This window comes from Amborella trichopoda, chromosome 9 (genome assembly GCF_054954075.1).
Source record: "Amborella trichopoda isolate Santa Cruz 75 chromosome 9, AtrichopodaSantaCruz75HAP2 v2.0, whole genome shotgun sequence".
NCBI lineage: Eukaryota > Viridiplantae > Streptophyta > Magnoliopsida > Amborellales > Amborellaceae > Amborella > Amborella trichopoda.
In genome coordinates this window covers 57,153,296-57,178,618 of record NC_142344.1, presented here as the reverse complement: position 1 = coordinate 57,178,618, position 25,323 = coordinate 57,153,296, and the positions used below count along the sequence as shown (strand labels likewise).

Genomic DNA, 25,323 nt, shown 5'->3' with positions numbered 1-25,323 from the left:
TATCTATCTATCAAAAATAACCTGGTACACTATTGAAAAAAGAGAAACAACTCTCTCTCTCTCTCTCAAATCACCTAGTACCCCTATGAAAAAGGAGAAAAAAATTCCCCCAACTCAAATCTTAAACCACACCATAAGTCTTATAGGCTTTGCCAATATAGGGAAACCACATTTTCGGAACAATCAACACATTCAAGCAGCTGAGACGGGGAAAAGGAGAAACCGCATTTTAGAAACAATCAACACATTCAAACAGCTGAGACAGGGTGAGGGAGATTCATTCGTCCATCTCAAATTAATACAAATACATAAGCAAAAGGGTGAGGCCCGAGCCATTCTCAGCGTACATTGCAGAATACATTCTAACCACATTACATAAAAACACATTCTAATACATCACAATCTACGAGCATAAATCCACCGATAACATTTGAAAATGAAAAGGAAAAGAAAAGGAAAGAGAGAATGGCATAAATACACCGCACTCATTTGAAAGGCTTGAACTTGGGGCACACACCTCATTCGGACGTGGAAAAACAGTGCTCGACTTTGGTCAATAGATCCACACCCCTTTGTCCCTAAGCATAGGAGCTGAAGTAAAATTGGGATGCTCACCATGTGATGTGATATAAACCAACATTAGCAGGGGTCCTGCTTCCAAAGTATGAAGACATCCATGTTCTTTGGAATAGTATCACAAGAACTTTACCCTGCTGGTAGAAGTAAATTTATTTCCAAGCATGTTCTGGAGTAAGACGCTGGAGCAGCTCAGGACAAGCACCGACCAACTCTGTAAAAAAATGACGTTTTTCCATTACCACATTTTGAATATGGCGATTTTTGACCAATTCCTTTTGATGATTATGATTTCTAACTAATTTATAAAGGAAGACAGGTTTTGGAAGGCCACAGCTTTACAAACTTTGGTGAGGCCGCACCAAAGAACCCCAGAGCAAAACACCTGGATGTGGTTTGCAAATCTATTTGTCACTGATTGTGAAATTTGAAGTTCCAAAAATAGTTCAGATCAGTGAAAACTTGAAACAGACCATCTAGAAAAGTGTCCCAACATGAAGGACCATTTTTAGGGATTTAAAACTTTTCTTCTTTTTTTTTTTTCAAATCCACGAATAATTTGCAGGTTTTCTGGTGCTAGAACTGCATTTAATAGCAAGATTTGAGGTGTGGCCATATAAAAGCCCCGGCTTTACAAAATACTTTTCCTTTTATGAAAGTATTTTCCATTTTCCCTTAGTTCATAGCCCGTCCAATCCTATTCTAATCTGCATAAGGGAGGTAGTGTCAATTGCCCAAAGCTTCTTCTATATACCTCTGTGAGCCGTGAAGAAAAGAAAAAAGAAAAAAAAAACATTATTTCTCTATTGTGTGACAGAAGAAAAGGAAGGGTATTAGCCCAACATAAAGAAATAAATCTGAGAAGGTCGAGAATTTTAAATACCTTGGGGCTTGAAGTCAAATAAGGGGGGAAGCAGGCGTCCATTGGGCAAGTGTGTATTGGGGTCCCGCAACTCATCAAAGAAGGGATGTCCACAGGCCTCTAGCTGCCAAAACAAAAAGAAACAAAATTAAGTTTCCATGCTTTGCAAATCGAACATGCCAAGTATGCCACTTTTGTAATAATGCTTGTCGCATTGGGCTTAGAGCTCAAAAGCCCTTTCCTCGTGGGTTTCTCAAAATTGTTCATGAATATATAATTGATTTCAAAACCCCAACTCAATGCATAATTATTGTATTTTGATTGGACCAATAAACTACCAGTCCAAGGAATCAAAACATAACATTTAGGTTGAAGAAAATTATGAAACTAATGCAAAATTTATCTTAGCCTACTAAAACACTCAATGACGAGTTTTTTTCAACGAAGGAAGAATGATGCAGGATAAAATTATTCTTATTTTTAATTTTATTCAATTTCAAAGGATGTATACTTCAATTTTAATTATAATATTTATTCTTTACAGGTTTTTAAATTTTTTAGGGATTTTTATATATTTTTTTACTGTTCACAGGGGTACAATTGTCATTGCAAATTTTGTGGTTAACATAGAACTTTTGGGTCATTTCACTTATTGTATGGACATTTATTGTCCTTGAATATTGAATATTATTATTTAAGAGGTGCGTGAGGCCTATAGGGATCATTCCATGTGAATTTCAAAAGAAGGATGAAAAAGATTCATACTTTTGGTGCCTTAGCTCAGGTGTGGAAAAAAATCCCTAGGTTTCTTTGAATTGTGCTTGTTCCTTGCTGATTTTACTGTTTTTTTCAATTTCCCTACATCACTAATTATATCCTCAAATGCCACTATGAATAGGGAAGTAGATTTCTCCGGTGTTTCATATGTCTATCACACTAGAGGCTCCAGTCTCTGGGGGATTGTGGTCTTGTGGACTCAAAAAGGAGGGGAGGCTGAGAAAAGTGCTTCGATAGGCTATGTTTCAAAGGAAAAGAAATCACTCTCGAGAGTGATAGGTAGGCTATGTTCATATGGGAAAGAAATCACTCTTCTGATGCAATTTTGCCCATGTATGTGGCAGCTGTATTGACAAAATTAAGTTCACTATCATAAAACTAGCTCATACAAAATTGAAGACACTGAATTCACACATACCCGAAAGCGCTCTAAGAAGAAACCACAAGAAAAATAAAAAAAATAAAATATAAATTGCCCCTTAAAGCTAAAAAGCCATCGAAACAAGAAAAAACTTGATCACTCACACAATTTCAGTGAAAAACATAATAACTGCCCTAAAAAGAAAGTCCAATAAAGTAAAATCGAAATGAAGAGCATGCTTACAGCTGTGCAGCGCAGATTGGGAGAATATTGCAGCAGCCTTGATACCAAATCAACTGCTTCTGGAGGTGTTCGTTTAGGAAAAACCTGGGAACATCAATATCAGTCAAATGACCTAATGTTGAGCAGTTAAAGATGAATATCATCATCTATGCTAGAAAAAAGTTGTTGGAAGCTGCAGACTGGGATCAACCCATGGCTACAATGGGAGCATTGTTAAATATGCAACCTGGGAGCAGCATGATATGTACATATTTATATGGAAGCGCTTAGGAAGCACCTTTATATATATATATATATATATATATATATATATATATATATATATATATATGGGTGCATTTTGTAGAGAGCCGAGGCTCTAAATTATCAAATTAGAGCCCACCATAAAATAGTATCAAGAAATGTGATTTCAATATTGAAAATCTTTGTGATAGCCTTAAAATATATTTTTATTTGTAATTATAAAATTTAAAGCTTCAAAAATAGTGTAGATCGAACAGATATATAAACACTTGAAAATCTTGAAATTTGACAGTCCAAAATTGCGTTACAAGATACACTATTTTTAAAACTTGAAATCCAGTTTTTCCTCATGTCCATGCATCTTGATGTCGAGATGATCAATTTGATAATATTTGGGCATCAAAACAATCTCTTTTAATAAAATTTTTGAGGTGGGCTCTAATTTAATTGTTTAGAGCCTCGGCTCTGTATAAACTTTTCTCTATATATATATATGGGAAATGATATAATGCAACGGTTGTATAGTAGTATAATACAACCACACCTCTAGAAAACCATATTTTTGGCATTTGTATTGCCCCAAATTTTGCACGCACATTTTCTTCATCCTCACAATCAATCCTACGAAAACAAAATTCCAATTTGCACCATAGATATGATCAAAATAAGTACCCATCCAACAAGGAATCTTGACCATCCATTTGGTGAATTTCACGATCTAGGCCTTAACAAATTCAAAATCACTTTTTTATTTTTTAGCATTATTAATCTAATGATGATAACGCTATATAAAAATTTAGGGAATAAAAAAATCCTTCTGAGGCCTATATCTAACCATCTCAATAAAATGGACAGCTTATATTAATTGGGCTAGAATGAAAACTTTCTAGAACATTTTTTCAAAATTTTCTTTTTTGTCATTGTTCTTCATAATGAAAAGAGTATACATTTAAAAATTTGTGTCAAACAAATGTCTCTAACATGGTTTTTGAAGATGGTTGCATTATATTACTACAACCGTTGCATGAAATCATTCCCCTATATATATATATATGATAATCTAAACTTCACAAAGGTTCAAGATAGAGAGAGTTGTGAAGGGTGGATTTATTAATTTTGTAGTCTATTTTAAAAAAAAAATACTTTTGTGGGGCAATTTTGTAAATTTACTACAAGACAAATGGTACTTTTGTCATCTCCATAAGGGGTAAATTTGAAATTTTAACTAAAAGACAAAGGCACTCTACAAATAAAGTTTCAAGACACTAACTTTCAAAATGCCATTATACTTTTGTAAAAATTTCAAATTTACCCTTACTTAATAGTAAAGTGACCTATTTAAATAATTTTATAATAAAAAAGTAATGATTATTTTGATAAATACACCCATCACACCCCTTCTAGCTTGAACCTTTGTATTTTGAGGGGTTGTTAACTCTAGACAAACCCTATATATATATATATATATATATATATATATATATATATATATATATATATATATATATTCTAAATTGATATTCAAAATACTGAAAAGTGTATTATTCACTTTTTTGGCATTTATACACATTCACAATAAGAACTCTAAAGCCTGAAAGTCTCATTGTAATTGCGAAAAAAGGAAGTGTAAGGCTTTAATAAGAACTGAACTTGGGAATCGAATGGCATAATACAGTACAATGAACCACCTGATTCTGGATAATCCAAGCAATTCCCAGTTGCGACCATCCAGGGGCAGGGACCTGCACCCCAGTCTGATCTGGCTCGAGAGATTTCGAGTAGGCATCATAGGTTTTCAACTGCTGATGCAAACCATGACCATGAAAATGGAAAATAAAATGGTCATGTGGCCGTTACTTTGAAATTTGTCATGAAGCCAAAGAGAATGGGTTCAAAATTCAATTTTTTTAAAAAAAGTTACCCCTGTGATCAACATCATTCAAATCGTAATCACACGCCCATTTTCAGTGGGGTTATGATCCTCTTTCCATATAATCGAGATCCCTTTAGTACAAGATCCCTTCTAGTTAGGGATCAAGTTTCCTATAAGATAGTGATTGAGATCCTTGATGAGGGGGAACAAACTCTGCTCAGGCTCAGGCTCGGGGATCACCGAAGCAAGATTCTGTGAGGGGATTGCCACCCCCAAACAAGTTCCCAAGTTAGAAAAAAGACATCAATTTGACACCCCCCAAACCAAATTGATGCAAGCTGCTGTGAGCAACTTAAAGCACCGGGAGACATCAGGCCAATTTAGTTAACCTTGCAACACAGCAAGCACTGACAGTGCATTATGCAAGGCAGCAACCGGTGATTGTGTCAAGGTATATGAAAATTTGAACTGTTAAACAGAATAATAGGCAGTTGGAGGGGAGCCTTAACCTTATGCCATGGATGTGCTTTAATCTGTGGAAATTTGAATTCTGTATAGTTTGGATTCATGCATTTAATCTCTTCTCTTGTGGGAGTACCCAAAACCTAATAAGCCAAAAATATGAACTTCAAAGTGAGCTCCACTAGGCAATTCAAAGTTAAATGATTCCTCAAAAGTGGTATGAACATCATTAGAACAAATATGGGACCTTGATAATTTCCACCAGCTGGTCCACACCACTTTCTCCAGGGAAGAGAGGCTGCATGTGGAAGAATTCAAATAGGTAAGACAAAGAAGTCGAAGAACAATGAACAATGCCTGCAGCAATGTATATAACAGAGAAAAAAACATCACAGCTAGAAGAAGTATTTACAAATTATGAACACAAAGGAAACTATGACAAGGCAAAGCATGTATACAAGAGTAATAAAAGTAATTTTTATTGTCAGGAAAAAATTTGCCAGATAGTGATTCTTATTTTCAGGAAAAAGGTTGTCAGTCAATTTTCAGAAAAATGAATCTTAATTATAAAGGAATTTCACATAATAGTTCTTCAATTAACCTGAGCAATCTACATACTGAAATCCCAAATTCCATGCCAAAATTACACTCTTTTATAACAATTGATCATATACTGTAAATAGCCTTTCTGATGTGAGCCATTTTTTCAAAAAGAACTAGTTCAATCTATCACTCGAATGATCAAAAGGGATGCCAACCTGTCCCAGAAGCAGCTCTGCTAAGACACAACCATCAGACCACATGTCAATTGCAGTTGTATATTCAGTAGCTCCAAAGATCAACTCCGGAGCCCTATAATACCGGGAACAGATGTATGAAATATTAGGTTCACCAGCAACCTGTAATTATAAGTACAAAGATAAATCTCTTGTATAAATGTTATAAGAAAAAAGGGAACCATCCTCAAGGACAATAAGTAAACTACTCACCAACATTTTTGCACTTCCAAAATCACAAAGCTTTAGTTGATGAGTGTGGGGATTAACCTGCATGGCATACAGTAATTGTAAGAGAAACAAGTCCTGTTTTTTCAATGGCTTCACGACCACAGCTCACATTTTCTGGAAAAAATAAAAGGGACAAATTTATAAATTTACTCAAAATGACTACAGAGCCAACCACCACATTTGCCATCTCATTCTGTAGCTAAAATGTTGAACCTCAATTCTAGCTTTTCATATGATGTCTCTAACTAGGAGGACTAATCGGACAAAAAATCTTATTATACCCGTAGAATCACAATAAACTTGTAATTTAGTTAAAAAATATCCATGGAGCTTAAGTATTTTGTTTTTAAACCCATGCAGGAAAAGAAATCATAAAACTACCCATAGCATAAAAAATATATCATGTGAATAAAAGCATTTCAAGTCCTTAATATAGACAAAAGTACCATCTAAAGTTCAGGATAACTAGTCATGCCATTGAGTGATACCATGAAATATAAGTGAAGCATGTCCAATAGCCATGCCACGGCACCCATTATGATTTATGAAAAAGAGGAAGATATGAGAACAAATGTTTCGCACAGTGTTTTAAAAAACGACGAGTCGAAGCGGACTCGCCCGGTTCAACTCGAAAACACGCGTGCCCGTTCCGGTTCCAACCAAAAATCGGGAACCGCCCGGTTCTAGAGTGGAACCGCCGATTCCCATCCGGTTCACACACATAACGCATGACACGCACGTGCGAGAGTGCCCCACGCACACTCACGCGTGTGTCCAAGCGCACGTGCCCCACGCACACTCACACGCGTGTCCAAGCGCACCTGCGAGCGTGCCCCATGCACTCACACGTGTGTCCAAGCGCACGTGCGACTGTGCCCCCCGCATACTCACGCGTGTACACGTGCACACGTGTGTCCAAGCGCACGTGCGAGCGTACCCCACGCACACTCACGCGTGCACACGTGTATCCAAATGCACGTGTGAGGTTGCCCTAATATGTTTACACACATTTTATAGTTCATATTGCATAGGTATTTTATATACCAAAGTTGAATACCCATCTTTCGATATGGGATAATTCCCAAACATCAGTAAATGAAAACGAAATGTAAATATAGTCTATTAATCAGCAATTTATAATCACATGTAGTTAAATGGCTTGATGGTTATGACTTTGATTTTTTTACTTGAGGTCCCAAGGTCGAATCCCCTTGAGCATCCCCTTCGGCATGTGGGCATCCCCTTCGGCATGTGTTGCATTCGAATCCCATTGGGCATGTGTTGTATTTATGTTGTGTATATAGCAATGGTTTAAAAAGCGGATCGGTGACCCGAATCGAGCACCTCAAAAACTGATCCGGATCGAGAATCGGCTGAATCGGTCGGATTAAAGCTTCAAAAAAATCCGAAAAAATTATTAAATTCATTATAAATGTTGTTTTCTAGGAATCCAATAAAAAATGAGGGTACTACATTATTAACTTTCATTTTTTTTATCAATTTGTGAATATTGAAATGTTCTTTCCCTGTATAAACTTACTTTAACAATTAAATTTGCATCACATAAAAAAAAAATCATAAAATTATCATGGATAAAATATATAATTATATATGGACTATTATAAAGAGTAGACTAATCAATGAAAGAAAGGCCATTAAAATCTCGTTTTGGCGAAAAACCCTAACCCGCTAAAAAAACACAAACTATTACAGCCTAACTAACTATAATCCAAAATTATTACAACCTCACTAATTATAATATTATATACTGAAATTATAATTATTAGCTTACATTTTATAATTATTTTATTAGACAAATAATAACTAATTAAAAATGTTTTATAATATTATCTAATTTAAAATGTATTATTGACAACTGTAAGAAAAATAGTACATTACATGATTTATAATGTAAAAATTCATAAATAAAATAAAAGATTTGGTTATCAATGTAAAAATTAATAAAGTGCGTACAAATTTTGGAAATAACACTTCAATTTTTCAAAAATTTATTTTTTTAGGTTTCTATAATAAATTTAGTAAAAGAGATTGTTAGTAGAAAGATGGAAATTTCAAATAGAATAAACTTTTTATTTTTATTTTTTTTATACCTTTCATATTATTTACAAAAATAATTATACCACTATAAAAATTAACTGTTATATAAAAAATTAATTTTTTTATTTTTCATTTTTTTATGTCTTATATATTATTTACAAAAATATTTATATTTATACCAACCACTATATAAACAACAAAAATGCAACACATGCCCAAGGGGATTCGAATGCAACACATGCCGATGGGGATGCCCAAGGGGATTCGACCCTGGGACCTCAAGTAAAAAAATCAAAGTCATAACCATCAAGCCATTTAACTACATGTGATTATAAATTGCTGATTAATAGACTATATTTACATTTTGTTTTATTTAATGATATTTGGGAATTATCCCACATCGAAAGATGGGTATTCAACTTTGGTATATAAATACCTATGCAATCTGAACTATAAAATGTGTGTAAAAATATTAGGGCAACCTCACACGTACATTTGGATACACGTGTGCACACGTGAGTGTGTGTGGGGCACGCTCGCACGTGTGCTTGGAAACACGTGTGCACGCGTGAGTGTGCGGGGGGGCACGGTCGCACGAGCTTGGACACACATGTGCACGTGTGAGTGCGTGGGGCATGCTCACACGTGCGCTTGGACACACGTGTGCACGTGTGAGTGTGCATGGGGCACGCTCGCACGTGCACTTGGACACACGTGTGCGCATGTGAGTGTGCGTGAGGCAAGCTTGCACGTGCGCTTGGACATACGTGTGCGCGTGTGAGTGTGCGTGGGGCACGCTCGCACGTGCGTGTCATGCGTTACGTGTGTGAACCGGGCTGAACCGGATAGAACCGGATGGGAACCGACAGTTCCACTCTAAAACCGGGCGGTTCCCGATTTTTTATTGGAACCGGCACGGGCACGCGTGTTTCCGAATCGAACCGGGCGAGTCCGGTTTGACTCGCCATTTTTAAAAACACTGGTATATAGTGGTTGGTATAAATATAAATATTTTTGTTGTATTCGAATCCCTTTGGGCATGTGTTACATTTTTTTTGTATGTATAGTGGTCGGTATAAATATAAATATTTTTGTTGTGTATATAGTGGTTGGTATAAATATAAATATTTTTGTAAATAATATAAAAGACATTAAAAAATAATAAAAAAATTAATTTTTTATATAACAGTTAATTTTTGTTGTATATAGTGGTATAATTATTTTCGTAAATAATATGAAAGGTATAAAAAAAAAAAAAAGTGCATTCTATTTGAAATCTCCATCTTGCTACTAACAATCTCTTTTACTAAATTTATTATAGAAACCTAAAAAAATAAATTTTTGAAAAATTGAAGTGTTATTTCCAAAATTTGTACGCATTTTATTAATTTTTACATTGATAACCAAATCTTTTATTTTATTTATGAATTTTTACATTATAAATCATGTAATGTACTATTTTTCATACAGTTGTCAATAATACATTTTAAATTAGATAATATTATAAAACATTTTTAATTTGTTATTATTTGTCTAATAAAATAATTATAAAATGTAAACTAATAGTTATAATTTCAGTATATAATATTATAATTAGTGAGGTTGTAATAATTTTGGATTATAGTTAGTTAGGCTGTAATAGTTTGTGTTTTTTTAGCGGGTTAGGGTTTTTCGCCAAAACGAGATTTTAATGGCCATTCTTTCATTGATTAGTCTACTCTTTATAATAGTCCATATATAATTATATATTTTATCCATGATAATTCTATGATTTTTCTTTTATGTGATACAAATTTAATAGTTAAAATAAGTTTATACAGGGAAAGAACATCTCAATATTCACAAATTGATAAAAAAAATGAAAGTTAATAATGTAGTACCCTCATTTTTTATTGGATTCTTAAAAAACAACATTTATAATGAATTTTAATAATTTTTTCGGATTTTTTTGAAGCTTTAATCCGACTTACTCAGCCGATTCCCGATCCGGATCGCCGATTCACCGATCCAAATCGGTTTTTGAGGTGCCCGATCCGGGTCATCGATCCGCGTTTTAAACCATTGGTTTCGCATATGAAATTGACCATATAAAAATTATTTTTGTCATAAATAAGAAGAGCAAATGTCTGCGTTTGGCACCCATGTGAAACCCCTGAAAACCTCAAGATGTTGATCCCTCTAAATCCAAACAAGAAAATTGACACACCAGTATGCTAAATCCTACCTTCATTATACTCTTAATTCTTTCATTTCCCAAGCTCGTAGCATCTAGAAGGGCCAAATTTATACAAATCCAGATTCATAACTTCCTCTAAGATTTTGTTTTGGAGAGATTATACCCCACCCCCAAAAATAAAAATAACAAAATCAAATGCATAACACAATATTATAAGGAAAATATACAAAGAGAACACAATCACTTTTGTGTGTTAGATTTTAAATTGGCTGGTTATAAATGTGTTATTGACTGGACTCTAACATGCAAAAAAAAAAAGTTATCAAACTTCGTGACACACCCCAAGCCATCCAATTTGACATCTAATAGCTAGGAGTGATAGTGACCCCTTTGTAATAAAATGGTCTCATAGTATACAATCATATACTATAATATTTAGAGATCCATGAGCTTGCCAGTGCCATGGAGGAGTCCTACCTAATATATACATGGAAAGCCAATCAAATGGCCATGTTCTGACCCATTTGGTTTAGTCAGGTAGAAGTCCCTCCCTCCATTGTAAGTTCCTACATTCTTAAGTATCAAGCAGTGTACCAGGACTCTGTTAAGTCCACTCCGACTAGGACTCAGCCGGACAAGTAACTTGGCCCGAATTCTAGAGGCCAACTAACCCCTCGAACTATCTCTCTCTCTCTCTCTCTCTCTCTCTCTCTCTCTCCTCCCTAAAAAGAGCTCTCTCTCTCTCTCTCCCCGACCTATTTTTCTCATATTTTGGGATTCTGTTTTTGTTTTCGTTTTTTTTTTCATGGTTTTTATGAGGTCCACACTACTTCGCCAAGTCAAAGAGCCAAACGCATATGGGGAAAGGGCTGAGCCCGTGGTCTGAGCTGAGTTATAAAACATTTGTCATTTGTATCAAGCTAATTGTAAAGTAGTCTCTCACTTCATGCATAAATAAAAAATAAACAAAAGAAATAAAAACTTTGAAATAAAGAACCTTTAAATATCATGTTAAAATCAACCAAAACAAACCAATAATTCATTTGGGACAAAGAGAAGGAAAAATTAACTTTATGCACCTATACAATAATTTAGAATTACTTTCCTACCCCTAGTTCAACCCTTACAGTCGTATTTAATCGGTTTCCATGTGGCACTTAGGTGGATAGACACAAGAAACAAAACAAAATAAACTACGTAGAAGTGAGAAAAGAGAAACAAAATACATGGAATGTAGACACCCTTCTTGCTGTCTTCTCCCAAATCCCCTCCCTATGAGCTCGTGCAATGGATCCATATACAAAACTAGAGCCACTCCTCCCTCTCCCTCCCTCCCCTTCCTCTTGCTCCTCACCATCCCACCCCTTCCCTTCCCCTCTCTAAAAGATTGAAACAAGGATCAAGACACCACAATGCAAACCCATCTCTCTCTAGGGGCAACACCACGGGGCAGACAGTTTCAAATAGATCAAATGGAAGGAAAGTAGAACGAGGGGAGAGAAACAAAGGTTTGTATGAGGGAAGAAGAGTAGAACGAAACGTGAATAGAAATAACGAGGACTTCTACTTTCAACATTCCATCCTTCCTTGATCCTCTCTCCACGTGTTCCTCAATTTTGTTTCTTTTCTTCAAAGTACCACATAGAATTTAGGAGTATCTAATTAACAGGAGGATACATACATACAATCCATTCAAAGTTTTAAACCAAGAGCAGAAAGCTAATTTCAGAATTGGACAGGGGCATAAAAACTTAGATTGTTTGAAATTAAGTTCAAATATTAATACCAACACCTTGTCATAGAAAAATAGTAGGACTACGATAATACTGGCACATGTGCACCAATCAATAAACAAACTAAAGTAACCTGAAGATTACAAGTAAACTAAAAGTTATTGTCTAATTAAATTTTATTGATGAATTACAAGGAATAACAGAGGTACATCCCAAACCATAGAATTATACTTAGGCCACAGATACCACACAAAATCCATCACCAGATACCCTCACCCTAGCTAGAAATTTTGACTCTAAGCTTCTCTAAGGAAATGCTGAAAGAAAGCTTCAACAGAACTTCCTTGTATCTAGTTAACACATTCAAAAAAATACTTCCTTATATCTCTCATTTTCTTGAAAAGGTTCACATGTTCGCTTAAACTTGAAGCCTTTCAGCTAACCCAGAATGGCATCGAAAGTGTTTCCACATGGAAGGGACCAGAGGAAAATCACTACAAGCTTCAGCAACTCACCTTATCAACTCTGTTACCCTGATTGATCGCATAAATCACTTGCCTAGATTAATGTTCCTACACCTAAGGGTCCAAATTATACCAAAATGAGCTACTAGAAAAAGTATATTGAGAATCTTCACTACAAATATCTTTATTCCACCCTTTTTACAATCATGCAACGATCATAATTATCCCAAATCCAACCTCCACCATCCCACATAGGTCAGAAAGTGAATGCTCACTAGGAAGCAAATATACAGTGTGCTACCTAACAAGCTTAGTAAATTTTCCCTAATGCCACTATGGCCCTAGTCATAAAAAAAAAAGTAAAAATGACAAAAAAATGAATAAGCGATTTAGTCAGCTCACCAATAAATTTTGCGGCTTTATATCACGATGGCAGACACCAATAGCACCATGAATGTAAGCAAGCGACCGACAAATCTGCTCAAGGAAGAGTTCAGTAAAATTAAGCAGCACTAAATTTAATTAAAAAAAAACATGTTTTAAGAATATGGTGCCTTTTTTTTCGATAAACAAGAATATGGTGACTTTGCAATGCACTTGAAGAAAACGATTGTATTTCAACAATATGATCACCTGATATGTATATAATTTCACATAAATAAGGGGCATCCGTTGGCTCATTTTGCTGTAGTGCTTGGCAACTTTGTACACAGTCTCTGATACAAATTCCATTACAAGATTAAGGTAGACTTCATCTTTCTCAGTGGTTGAAAAGAAACAATGTTTCAGCCGGATCACATTAGGGTGGTCAAGTAAGCGCATAACTTGAAGTTCTCTATTCTTGTATCTTTTATCCTGCAGCACCTTCTTTATAGCAACCGCTTCACCTGTTTCCAGGCATTTAGCCTGGAATATAAGGTATGCAATTATTTTTCAGTAATATAACAAATAAAGAAACAAAGGCAAAATGATAAGGCACATATAAAACAGAAAAGTTAAGGTCCATACCTGGAAGACAACACCAAATGAACCATGGCCTACTACACGTTCTGCCATGTATGAGATTGTCTGCCAGGATATCATGCACAACCACATATTACTAAAAAGAAAAGCTTGAATGCAACAAGAAATATCATAGCATGCACATAAAGGTTCTATCTTCCCTCCCTTCCCCCCCCCCTTCTTCTTTGTATCTTTTCCTTCTCCCTCCTTTTAATTCCAACAATTATTGCATACAAAAAATGATATGGGGACTTATGACCTCACTAAGGATACGGCCTTTAATAGAGCAGAATGGAGAACCAGGATTTATGTAGTTGACCCCAATTAACGGAGAAAAGACTAAAATGATGATGATGAGCATACAAGAAATGTATCAAACACAAAGGTTCCAGAGATGATATCACAGGAAGAAGCATAACAGCGAAAAAGCATTCCACCTGTTTTGGTTGACCATTACGGCCCCCAACAGTCGTTGAAATTATATGGCCAGCTTCAGTCCCCCGACCATTCACCACAGCCGCTTCTGTATCCTGCATGAGCCATTAACCACTATAGAACACTCAAGAAAGTTAAAAGGTAAACATAAATCCCAGAATAATCAGAAGGGAGAGTGTATTAAAATCCAAAACCGTAGTCCATCGTGAAAACACCATAATATGAAATGATCCACAGTGGAGAGTGGAACCTACAAGAACAAGACATGACCCCAATCGTTCTCTCCATAATGCCCTATCGTTTCGTTGGAGACTGATGACCCAATGGGTCATAAATTTCCCAACGACCATTGGGTTCGAGTATACTTTCCCTAATCTGAATCAAAGAAACAGAGACAGTAATCCTCTGGGGGGGAAAGCATTACTAGTGGGTCCCACTCTCAATTGCCATCCATATGATGCAATGACAGATAGTGATGGAGAGTGAGACCCACCATAACAAGACATGGCCCCAGTGGTTATCTCCATAACACCAATCATTTTGCATACTGATCACCCATTGGGTTGTCATTTTTCTGTAATCCATTAGATTCTAGTATAGTTTCCCTAAACTGAAGACAAGATCACTGCAGTAATACTTTCAAAGAAAAAACTGAGGTGCACATCAGATAATATTTCACCTTGTGATCCAAGCTGTTAGCTTTATCATCTCTAATCTTCATTTCATGCAGTTCCTTAGGCAGCTGATCAAGACCAACATTTTCATTTGTTCCCAGAGGAACAACAGCATTTGATGCGCTTGCATCAGTTGCATTAGCTTCCATTGACTTAGAATTCATATGCTGACCTAAGGCTGCACTTGTATCTTCAAATGTATCAGGTGCCCCAGGAACATTTCCTTCCGCTTCCTCGGCAAACTTAGCCCTTTTTGTACTGGAATCCCCACCCTGGTGAAGACAAGAGAAAAGAACTCTAATACACAGTAAATGACTTAAAGACGGCTTGCAGACATCTAACCAAGACATGACATCCTGATACACTAATGTTAATCATAAATCACCTTAAGATTGTGATAAAGTTTAAACCAAAAATAAGCTACACATTATAGAAACAAGTACAACAGCAAAAAATAAAAGCTGCCAGAAAATAGTTCACTAAACTCTCCTAGTTCATTAGGACACAAAAGAATCTCCTAAGTCATAAGGACACACGTTTCGTAGATTTAATTCATCCAGAGGCTGAACAAAGTTATGAAAATAACCCAGCATAGCAACTAATTAATTCACGAGCACAACTCATTTGAAATGCCAAATTAATGACACAATGAATCCATGCTTGTCTTTAGGAAAAACAAAATGGGTTTGTTTTTCTAGTTGTCTCAAAGCAACACATTTTTCATTCATACCAAAAATAGACATCTTCAATCTGTTACGCAGAAGAACTGCATGATAAAAAAACAACTACAGGAAATAGTTAGGCTTACCTTGCTAAAATACATATCAAGATATCATATTTAAGGCTCTTTGGATCAAGGAGGAGAGACATCAAAAGGCTCATGGTACACTTCATGATCCAAAATGAAAATGTAAAAGTTTGTTGACCAAAAACTAATATTTTGAAAATTTACCCTCATTCCGGTATTCTAAATTTACATAAACATTCAGCAGATTCTTGGTATTACGTATGTAGCTCTTCATGATTTAATTTCACTGCAGCGTTGATGAAGCTTGGTATTATTTATTTTTATAAAAAAATATACATTTTTTTCCGTTTATACTTCATTCTTTAATAAACATCAAGCCTTCAATTTTTAGTTAATAAATAGTAAATAAATGCTGATTTCCAAACTCAGTGAGTTTAACAGGGTGAACCCTAAATCGACTTACTAAATGGTTCATTGAGCAAAGCCTAACTCCTGTGTTGTAAACAATGCCTAAAACACTAACTACTATTCTTTTGGTTCATAATTATCAGTATTCTAAAAATAGCCAAGCCGACTTCCGAGTCACCTCTAGTTAACTAGGTTGGGAACCTGGCGAACCTAGGGACTCACCTAAAGTCTTACCAAATATTAACCTCCTTTTGTTATTTTTTCACAAACTCTGCCAAGTCGAACTGGCTCAGCTAGGAACCCTAGCGAGCCCCAATCCAATTCATGGTTTTAATCACTGATAACTATCAATAATCACTCATTCTTGAAAATGCAAAGAGCCCACAATTGCTAAAACGAAAGTCCTTGTGTACCATTTTTCATGTGTGTGTGATTTGGGATTTTTGTAACTCCAATTTGAAAGGAAAATAAACCAAAGAAGGCACACAATAAAGAACAACAACTTTCAATTCTGCTAAAGAACAAAAAAAAAATTTACTTACAATTGGTTGGATCATTGCATTCCAAATCGGTGCAGCTGATCCTCTTAGACCACCAGTTTATATGATATCAGGGATGCCCTCGATCTAGTAGAAATGTGTTTTAGACTAGTTCCTTGTTGCTTTTGAGAATTTGGAATTATCCTAGATATTTGAACTTTGGGAACTTTTTTGGAATTTTGGAATGTTTGGGATTTTGGTAATTTTTTTAGGGTAATTTTCGAATTTTGCTACTTGGCTAAGGGTAATTTTGGAACCTTGATTCATTTCTCACACTAGGGTTATGGTAGAAGAGAGTGGGTTAACTAATTTTCTCGTTCTAGGTTTCTCTCATAGACCATACGAAGAACTCAAAGAAACATAAAAAAAATCAGCAAGAAGCACCTTGACACAAGCAATTTTGGAGAAACTCTAAGGTTTTCTCCTACTTAGGGCTCAAGCCTTAGTCTTCTTTTATAAGACAAAGTATTTCTTTTCTTAAAGAGGAATGCATGGATGACTCTCCAGCCCATCCATGCCTTTATTTATAATGAAAAATTATTGTTTTGGACAATATTTGTCCATATAATTAACTTTTGACCAAAAAGTCCTAACTTAAATATAACTTGAAACTATAACTCCCTAACTATAATTAAAATATCCAAAAAATCCCTAGGGGTTTGGGGTTTCCAATTCGATCCAAATCAACTTAACTTTTTGACCCTTTTCCTACTTTAATTCTCCCTCTTTGGTGTTTGCGGTTTTTAAGGTTTTCTAGGGGTAGTTTGGGTAATTTTAGGATCCTAGGGTTTTGATGAATTTTTTTGGGAATTTTATGAATTTTCTAATTTCTAGCAGTATTTTGGTATTTTAAATTTTTGGGAGGGCAATTAGGTGATTGGGAATTTTTTTCACTCTAAGCAAGAGAGTAGGAGGGTTTCCCTCTCTAAAGGAAGATGGCTAAGTAAACTTTCTAACCCTTAACAAAGAGGGGTTTATACAGAGTTTATGTAAAACAAGGGTGGAAAACTAAAGTTAGGGCCTATAGGTGGAGTTTAAGTGAAACAAGGGTGGAAAACTCGGGCTAAGCAGGAAATTGACAATTTCGGGGGTCAAAAGTCATGTAATTTCAACAATTTTCCCCCTTTTTCCCATGCCTTATTAATTTTCCACCAATTTGATGAGTTTCCCTCACATCCACTTTTTGCTCAAATTTTCTCCAAAATTTTGTGGAGAATGTTGTTATGGTCATTTTGTGCCAAATTTAGATAAAAACTTCAAGAATTGAGAACGCTATGATCAATTTTTTCATTTGGCAACAAGTATTTAAAACATAACCCATGCTTCACTGAATTCATGAAAATACATCCCTTATTTTCCGTTTTTCAACATTCAACCACCAAAATTTCATGAGGATCATCTTTGCCACATTTGGGAGAGTGATTTACATCAAAAACTCCCAAAATTGATGGAGTTATGATCAAATCCTTTGACGTTTTCTCCATTTTCAGCAGTCTTCACTTTTTGGTGAACTTCTCTGTAGAATTCGCCCCCTAAATCAGGTCGAAAATCCTCAACGACTTATATTGACGCAAAGGGGATTGATTGAAGAAGGTTCCTGTAAAATCTGAGCTCAAAACTCCCCACAGATTGCAAGATATTGAGCTGGGAGTGAATCGGGGTCATAGGAAATGTTATACAAAAACGCACTTTTGATCACCCACTTTTCTCTTCGATTCGACCACGTCCATCAATAATATATATACATATATATATATATATATATATATATATCTATATATATATGAAACAAAAAGCTATATATATATATATATATATATATGGAAAATGCTGAGATTAGCCCACTAGCTCATATGAACATATGAGCCCAACAGCCCAAATTGAATCTAGGCCGATCTAACGATCGTGACTTCAATTCGTATTGTAATTTTAATTTTTTTTTTCTACGAATATAAATAACTTGAAATTTTAGGCGTGTGTTCTTCAAAGATAAAAGAATCTAATAAAAATATCAAAAAAATAATTTGCAAGAAAAAAATTGACCAAAATACCCCTGAAATGTTTCGGGAGTATTTTGGTCAATTTATTTTTTACAAATAATTTTTTAAATATTTTTATTAGGTGCACCTTGATGAGAAGAATGGATGCCTATTATTTGATGGTATTTGAATTTGTATAAAAAAATTTAAAATTCAAACACGAAATGAGGTTGTAACCGTCAGATCGGCTCAGATTCAATCTGGGCCGTTAGGCTTATATGTTCATATGAGCTTGTAGGCTAATCTCAGTAGTTTCCTATATATATATATGGGTGCAGTTTGTATAGAGCCGAGGCTCTAAAAAATCAAAGTAAAGTGCACCTTCAAATAGTGTCGAGAAATGTGGTATCAATACTTGAAATCTTTGTGATAGCCTTAAAATCTATTTTCATATTTAATTATAAAATTTAAAGCTTCAAAAAATAGTGTAAATCGAGCAGATCTATGAAAACTTGAAAATCTTGAAAATTGACATTCCAAAAATGCATTACAAGATGTACTATTTCCAAAACTTGAAATCCATTTTTTTCTCATGCATCTTGATGTCAAGATGATCAATTTGAGAATATTTGGGCATCAAAACAACCTCTTCTAGTGAAATTTTTGAGGTGGGCTCTAATTTGATTGTTTATAGCCTCGGCTCTATATAAAACTTCTTCCATATAGCCATAAGAATCATGAGTTAAGGCCATTTCTTTTCGATGAAGAAAACTTGGACGTTGTTGGAAATTGTTCCCATGCCCACGATATGCACTTTCAGTAAAAACTTGGTGGTCCTTTGGCGGTCTATCAAATGTTGCATAAAAAATGGTACTTCACGACATCGGATCGACCCCAAATTTGAGATGTAGGCCCCTGAGAATTGTGTCTTTCTTCTATAAGAGTTTCAGCATATTCGGCAAAAGATTTCAGGGGAGTTTCTTTGTATATTTGGCAGTTCAAAGGGTGATACCCCCCCTCCACCCTGAGTAAGATATCCAAAGTTCCATATTGGAGTCATCTGACATCTGATTGAGCCAAAATTTTGGACTTGCCAGTTTGTTGTATCTCTCAATTTCTTCATCATTGGGATCACGAAATGGATCTGCGAAAACCTCTCTTCCAAAAGATTTTTCTCGCTGCCATGGGTTCGTCAAAATCACAAACCCTACATAGATAATCAACAAAAACTCACTACAACAGCAAGATCTAGGCTGATTAGCAAAACCAAGCCCAAAATCAGCTAACCCTAGGCTTGGTTATAGTTTCCCATTCTGTTGTTGAAGGAAACTTGAGCTCTGATACAAATTTGATGTCGGGCAAATTGAAGAACAGTGAAATCAGCAAGAAAACAAGACAACGCAAGCACAATTTGGAAAAACCTAGTGTTTCCTCCTCACCCCAAGGGTTCCAAAAGACTAAGCTTTTCTTTCTTTTTCATCATCATCATTATCCAAGCCTTTTCTTTCTTTTTCAATTCTGAGGGAATGGCCCCAACACCTCTAATATATTATAATTTATTATTCAAAAAATTAAATGTCGATACAATAATTAAAATAACCCAAAAATTCCTAACTTAAACACAAAATTTGTAATGACAATTTTACCCCTATGAAGAGCAACCAATGAATAGTACCTAACCACTGAAAAGTAAATAAAATATAACAAGAGAAACCTTAGAATCCCTAAAATACTTCAAAAGTCCAACAATAAACTCTAAAACAAAAAATTGAAACATACATCTTTGGAAATTAAACAAAAACTAAAAAGTAGAATAATTTTGTCCTGTATTATTTTCCCTTGGTTGGAGAAAATTCATCCTCGAGTTTTGAAGTGAGTTAGGATGAATTCAACATCAAAACGACCTTCTTCAACTTCTTCTTCTTTGTTGGTTCAAATATTATTTGTGGTAAGAATAAATCCCTAATAAATGGATCCTAGTATGTATGGTAAGGAATTGACAAAAACTTATCAAATTTGGCTATCCCTGAATTCGCTTGTAAACTTGCGTAAGAAACTTCACACTCAATTTTCTAGCCTTTAAAGGTTTTCTGGACATCCATTTCATTGCTCTCTGAAACCGGGCCCACAATTTGTGGTTTATGAGTCGAACACACTTCTGTTGCGCTATTCTGATTCCAACGCCTGAAATCTCTTGAAGGCTCCACCTCTTCGATATCCTTGAGATTTTTATCTTTTTCCACATAAAAGACCTGTTTAACCACAAAATATTGATCATCATTACAGATTGGATCTCCTACAAGTCTTGTTCTTCATCTATATAACCTTGATCATCATTATAGTATGTATTGAAGATTGATGGTAGATCCCAATCCACAACTCGTTGATTTTTTCAATACAAACTGCGTCAAAATCAAGAATGTCCAAATCAAAAACCCTAGAGTGATCTTCCCCATGCCTAAATCTTCTATCGCTTTCCTCTTCACTCAACTCTTCATGCGGAACACAAAAGATGAAAAGGGTGGTATTCGACATCTTCTTAGGCAGGAAGATCATCGTATTGCCCATGAATGATGCTTGCAAACTACTGCACCGGCTGCTGAACTTGCTTTTTAAGTTCTTCATTCATGTTTGGGATCACAAAGTAGATATGTGAAACCCCCCATCCATAGTCCCTTCTCGCTGCCAAGGATTTGCCGAAATCACAAACCCTAGATGGATAATCAACAAAAACTCACTAAAAATAGCAAGATCTAGGCTGATTTGGCAAAACTTGGCCCAAAAACAGCAAAAACTAGGCTTGGTTGTTGTTTCTTAGTTTTGTTGTTTAAGGAAACCTTAGCTTTGATACCAATTTGATGTAAGGCAAATTGAAGATCAGTAAAATCAACAAGAAAACAAGCCAAACACAAGTAAAATTTGGAGAAACCTAGGCTTCCTCCTCACACCAAGTTAGGGTTTCTTTTTCAATTCTGAAAATCACTTGGAATGATGCCTCAAAGCTATGCCACTTGTTATATATTATAAAATAATATTCAAAGACATTAAATGTCCATAGAATAATTAAAATGACCCAAAAAGTCCTAACTTAGACACTTGTAATGACAATTTTACCCCTGTGAATAGTAACACATGAATAGTACCCGTGAGTAATACTTGTGAATAGTAACCCATTAAATAAATAAAAAATAAAAAGAAAAATCCTAGGATATGTAAAAAACTTCATAACCACAAAAATAAACTCTAAAACTGAAATTGAAATATAGATCTTTTAAAATTAAAGAAAAATAAAAAATTAGATTAATTTTGTCTTGCATCAATCCAAGGTCCTCCTTTTCTCTTTTTGAGGGGTCTGAGCAATTTTCAACTCAATCTAAAGCTGCTTTCCTTGATGGTAGCCAGTTCCATTGATTCTTGCAGCATTTCGGCAATTATCTTGACTTATTTCTTTATTTATTCTACTTGGGGTGACAAAAGGGACCCTTGAAAAACAGCTTCAGATAAAAAAAAGTCCCTTGTAAAGGTAGAAATTTGGGGGCTTCACTTTCTCGGGACTGCAGTATAGTATTGTGCTCCACAACCACAACGACTACTACTAGTGACTTTATTTTGCTTCAAAATGGCCTCAAACAGTCCTATTACCAAAAGGTCTATTGCAACAATTCATCATCATCAAAGCCTTATCCCAAAAGATATATTGCAATAACTAGAAAATTTATATCTTTCATAAGAAAACATAAGCAGTAGACAACTGCAGATTTCAGGAGCTAACAGATCTTTAACAATGCGTCCAAGTGAACCATTATAGAATAAGTCATAATCAAACATAAACCATTCTAAATATAGAAAAAAACAACTGAAGCCACAATATATCCATATATCAATGTTCACTAAAACCATCTAGTGATTCCAACACTAACAAATCCTAACAAATCCCAATTGTTCCTATACAAGAGTCCTTTCTATGATATCGTAACCTTTCTGGTAGCCCACTTATTTACATTGGCCAACTCCAGAATTTCACCCCCACAAGCATTTGATAATTCAGATATCCTCACTGGTGCGCATCTTAATGTCCAACAACCAGGGTTGATATAAAAATAAAAAATAAAAAACAAAACCTTAGAATATACGATCCTCAATTACCTCATACTTATAGAAATTACTTACTCTCATATCAATTAGCTAGAAGTCACCCATCAACTCCTAGATATTCTGAATTTGAGAGCTCCCAGCCTTTGACTACCATCTCCAACCCCCAGACTTCAAAAATCAATACTCGACCCACAACAACCGTATTCAAACTGCTACCAATCTCCCCACCACTCTCACTCAACCATCACAACTCCGTAAAGATACAAAGGCCCCTAGACCCGTTAACAGTATCCTAAAATTCCTAACTAATCAAATGTAATAATTACATAATTTATGATTTTCATCTATGCGAAACCTCTATGCAAACTCACCAGCTGGTTGTTAGTAGTTGCAAACTTGCAACGATTGGAATCCCAAGACATCGATTTTGTCAAAAGTGAAGTAGAGCGTAGGAGTTCTTGGAGTAGAGGGAATGAGAGGTTTACAAGCAATAACAGTAAGAAGAATGAAGCTTTCCAAATGATACATACCAATCAAACATTGAGGAAAATAGAGCAGGCTAGGAGAACGAGAGAGCCCATTCGTTTTAAAGAATGAATCGTAGAGACATTCTTTTTCAAAAATGAATCGTAGAGACATGTGAAACTTCTTGGATTCACAACTTCAACAACAAATCACACTAACTGTAACATCCATCACATGTGACTTTTATTTGACACACCTGAAATTCATTATAGCATAATACATGAGCCTTCACAAGGCCGAATATCAATGAGTCACAAGAAAATCAAGTTTTCGGTTTTCCAAACCCAAATACAAGGGAACTCACTCAATGAAGTTCCATAGTCAACAAACTAGACTCCAAGTTCTTGGGGACTTCAGAAAATTTTGACAATATTCATCATCATTTCTCCTACTTATGCAGTTAGTGAAAGTCATGTTGCGTCAGTGTTACCCGACACTCCATCTGGGGCTTGGTGTTGCATCAGATACATGTCGACATGTGGAGATGATTTAGGTGAAATAAATTATGAAAATCTCATAGCTGAGCTTTACTTTCATGTCTCTTTCACTGGAGCTCAACAATCTACCACCAAGCCACTTAGTCTTTTGCATTAGACTGAAGGAAAACATATTATGTGTATCAGAAAAACAACCATTTTATTCAAAATAATGATTACATAGGCATGTCTTGCTGTATTGGCTTTTCATGCCAAAGTAATACGCACCTTATACAGGTAGTAGACATGTCACTCTAAGTCAGTATCCATGCGACACAGAGAACGATGGAGAGCAATGTAATAGCTGGTAGCATAGCCAATGAAGAGGTCCATAGAAAGCATCTTGGCCTGAATGATTTATTGCGGGCCTAAAGCTTTCTAGGTTTTAATAAAAAATAGAATCACTTTCGTCAGATAAAATAATTACTTTAATAATTAATTTTCAAAAAAATTGACACATGAATAGAATATGACAGGGAAAATGTCATTAGAAGTTCGAATTTTAAGACTTTTTGGCAAGAAAAAAATGCCTATTTGGAGTTTATAGTCTAATCTTTAGGCACAAATGTTTCATTTCAAAAGGTTTGCATGCAATCATTTCCAGGAAATCAGCTTAGACAACCTGACCCAATCACATATTGAATCAAACTTAAAAAAACGCAATTAAGTCAAAACCAGAAATAAAAAACCCAATACATATATACCCCAGAAATTCCCATTTACTGGTGTCTAAGAGAAACTATGCGGAGATATGCACAAATCCCGATTCAAATAGTATCAAATGTTAAAAGCAATAGAATTAGAATAATCAATCCAAACTAGCATCCACAAATAGAGAAACCAAAACCTTCTCAATCAAAAAATCCCGAATGGATTGAAAAGGAACATCAAATTGATAATAATCTAATCCACATTTGAGTAAAAGCGAAAGCAGAACCACATTCTATTCTACCACCACATGAAAAAAACCAAGTTACAATGCATCAAACACTAAAACCCAGAAAACCCCAGGATCCAACACAATGCCCAAAATGACACATATATACAGAAAGAGGGCCACGATGGTACCCTAAAGAGGCTAATGCCAAGTGCAAATCCATTTTGAAGTCACCATTTTACCAAAACCTAGATTTCATTCATCTGTCATATGCAGTAGAAAAGAAAAAGGAAAGTAGGAATTCTTTTAAAACAAAACAACGGCAAAGAAAAAACATACAATCAAAAAGCAGTCGTACAAATGCCAATGCCATGTGAAAAACCTGACAAAACACGGACCAGAGCCTCACAAACTGTCTGTGACTTAGAGATAGAAAATGAAATTACAATGCGAAACTTACAGGATCTGAGACGGAGGAGCGACCAGAAGCAATGCTCTTGAGACGTCGCATAACATGCATGGCTCTCTCTCCAAACTTTCTCTCTCTAAAACCACACAATCTCTCTCCTCTGCAACACCGCAACCCTCCGCCCCTCCATTCCAAGATGGGGAGAGAGAAAGAGAGAGAGAGAGAGAACGCGCCCTTCTTTCCCTCTCTTCCTGACTCTCTTAGAAAACCGCCCTTTTTTCCCTCTCTTCCCTACTTTCCCTCTTCTTTCTCTCACTACCC

At 35.4% G+C, this 25,323-nt stretch overlaps 1 protein-coding gene across 6 annotated transcripts; it reads right to left on the bottom strand.

The window, feature by feature from the left end:
* Positions 1 to 260: 260 nt before the first annotated feature.
* On the bottom strand, positions 261 to 25,323 carry LOC18447692 (shaggy-related protein kinase epsilon). Of its 6 annotated transcripts, none has more exons than XM_088848413.1 (14): positions 25,054 to 25,323; positions 24,933 to 24,975; positions 14,952 to 15,218; positions 14,275 to 14,367; positions 13,844 to 13,903; positions 13,469 to 13,741; positions 13,238 to 13,312; positions 6,387 to 6,443; positions 6,156 to 6,296; positions 5,645 to 5,695; positions 5,445 to 5,540; positions 2,820 to 2,903; positions 1,460 to 1,562; positions 261 to 1,332 (listed from the first exon to the last, which is right to left on the bottom strand). In XM_088848413.1, exons 1-14 carry the CDS (start codon positions 25,107 to 25,109, stop codon positions 1,274 to 1,276), a joined length of 1,458 nt encoding a protein of 485 aa, XP_088704539.1. In that variant the 5' UTR covers positions 25,110 to 25,323; the 3' UTR covers positions 261 to 1,273. The 6 variants fall into 6 exon arrangements, with proteins under 6 accessions (XP_088704539.1, XP_088704538.1, XP_088704543.1 ...); XM_088848412.1 differs by having other exon boundaries at positions 261 to 790; XM_088848417.1 differs by lacking the exon at positions 24,933 to 24,975 and having other exon boundaries at positions 14,275 to 14,386.

Excerpts from the sequence above, each read along its gene's own strand:
- LOC18447692 (XM_088848412.1), bottom strand. The coding sequence starts at position 25,109 with ATGTTATGCGACGTCTCAAGAGCATTGCTTCTGGTCGCTCCTCCGTCT. Across the intron at positions 13,904-14,274 it reads GTAATGGTCAACCAAAACAG|ACAATCTCATACATGGCAGA; the intron begins GTGGAATGCTTT and ends ATATCCTGGCAG. Across the intron at positions 6,297-6,386 it reads TTGGAAGTGCAAAAATGTTG|GTTGCTGGTGAACCTAATAT; the intron begins GTGAGTAGTTTA and ends TTATAATTACAG.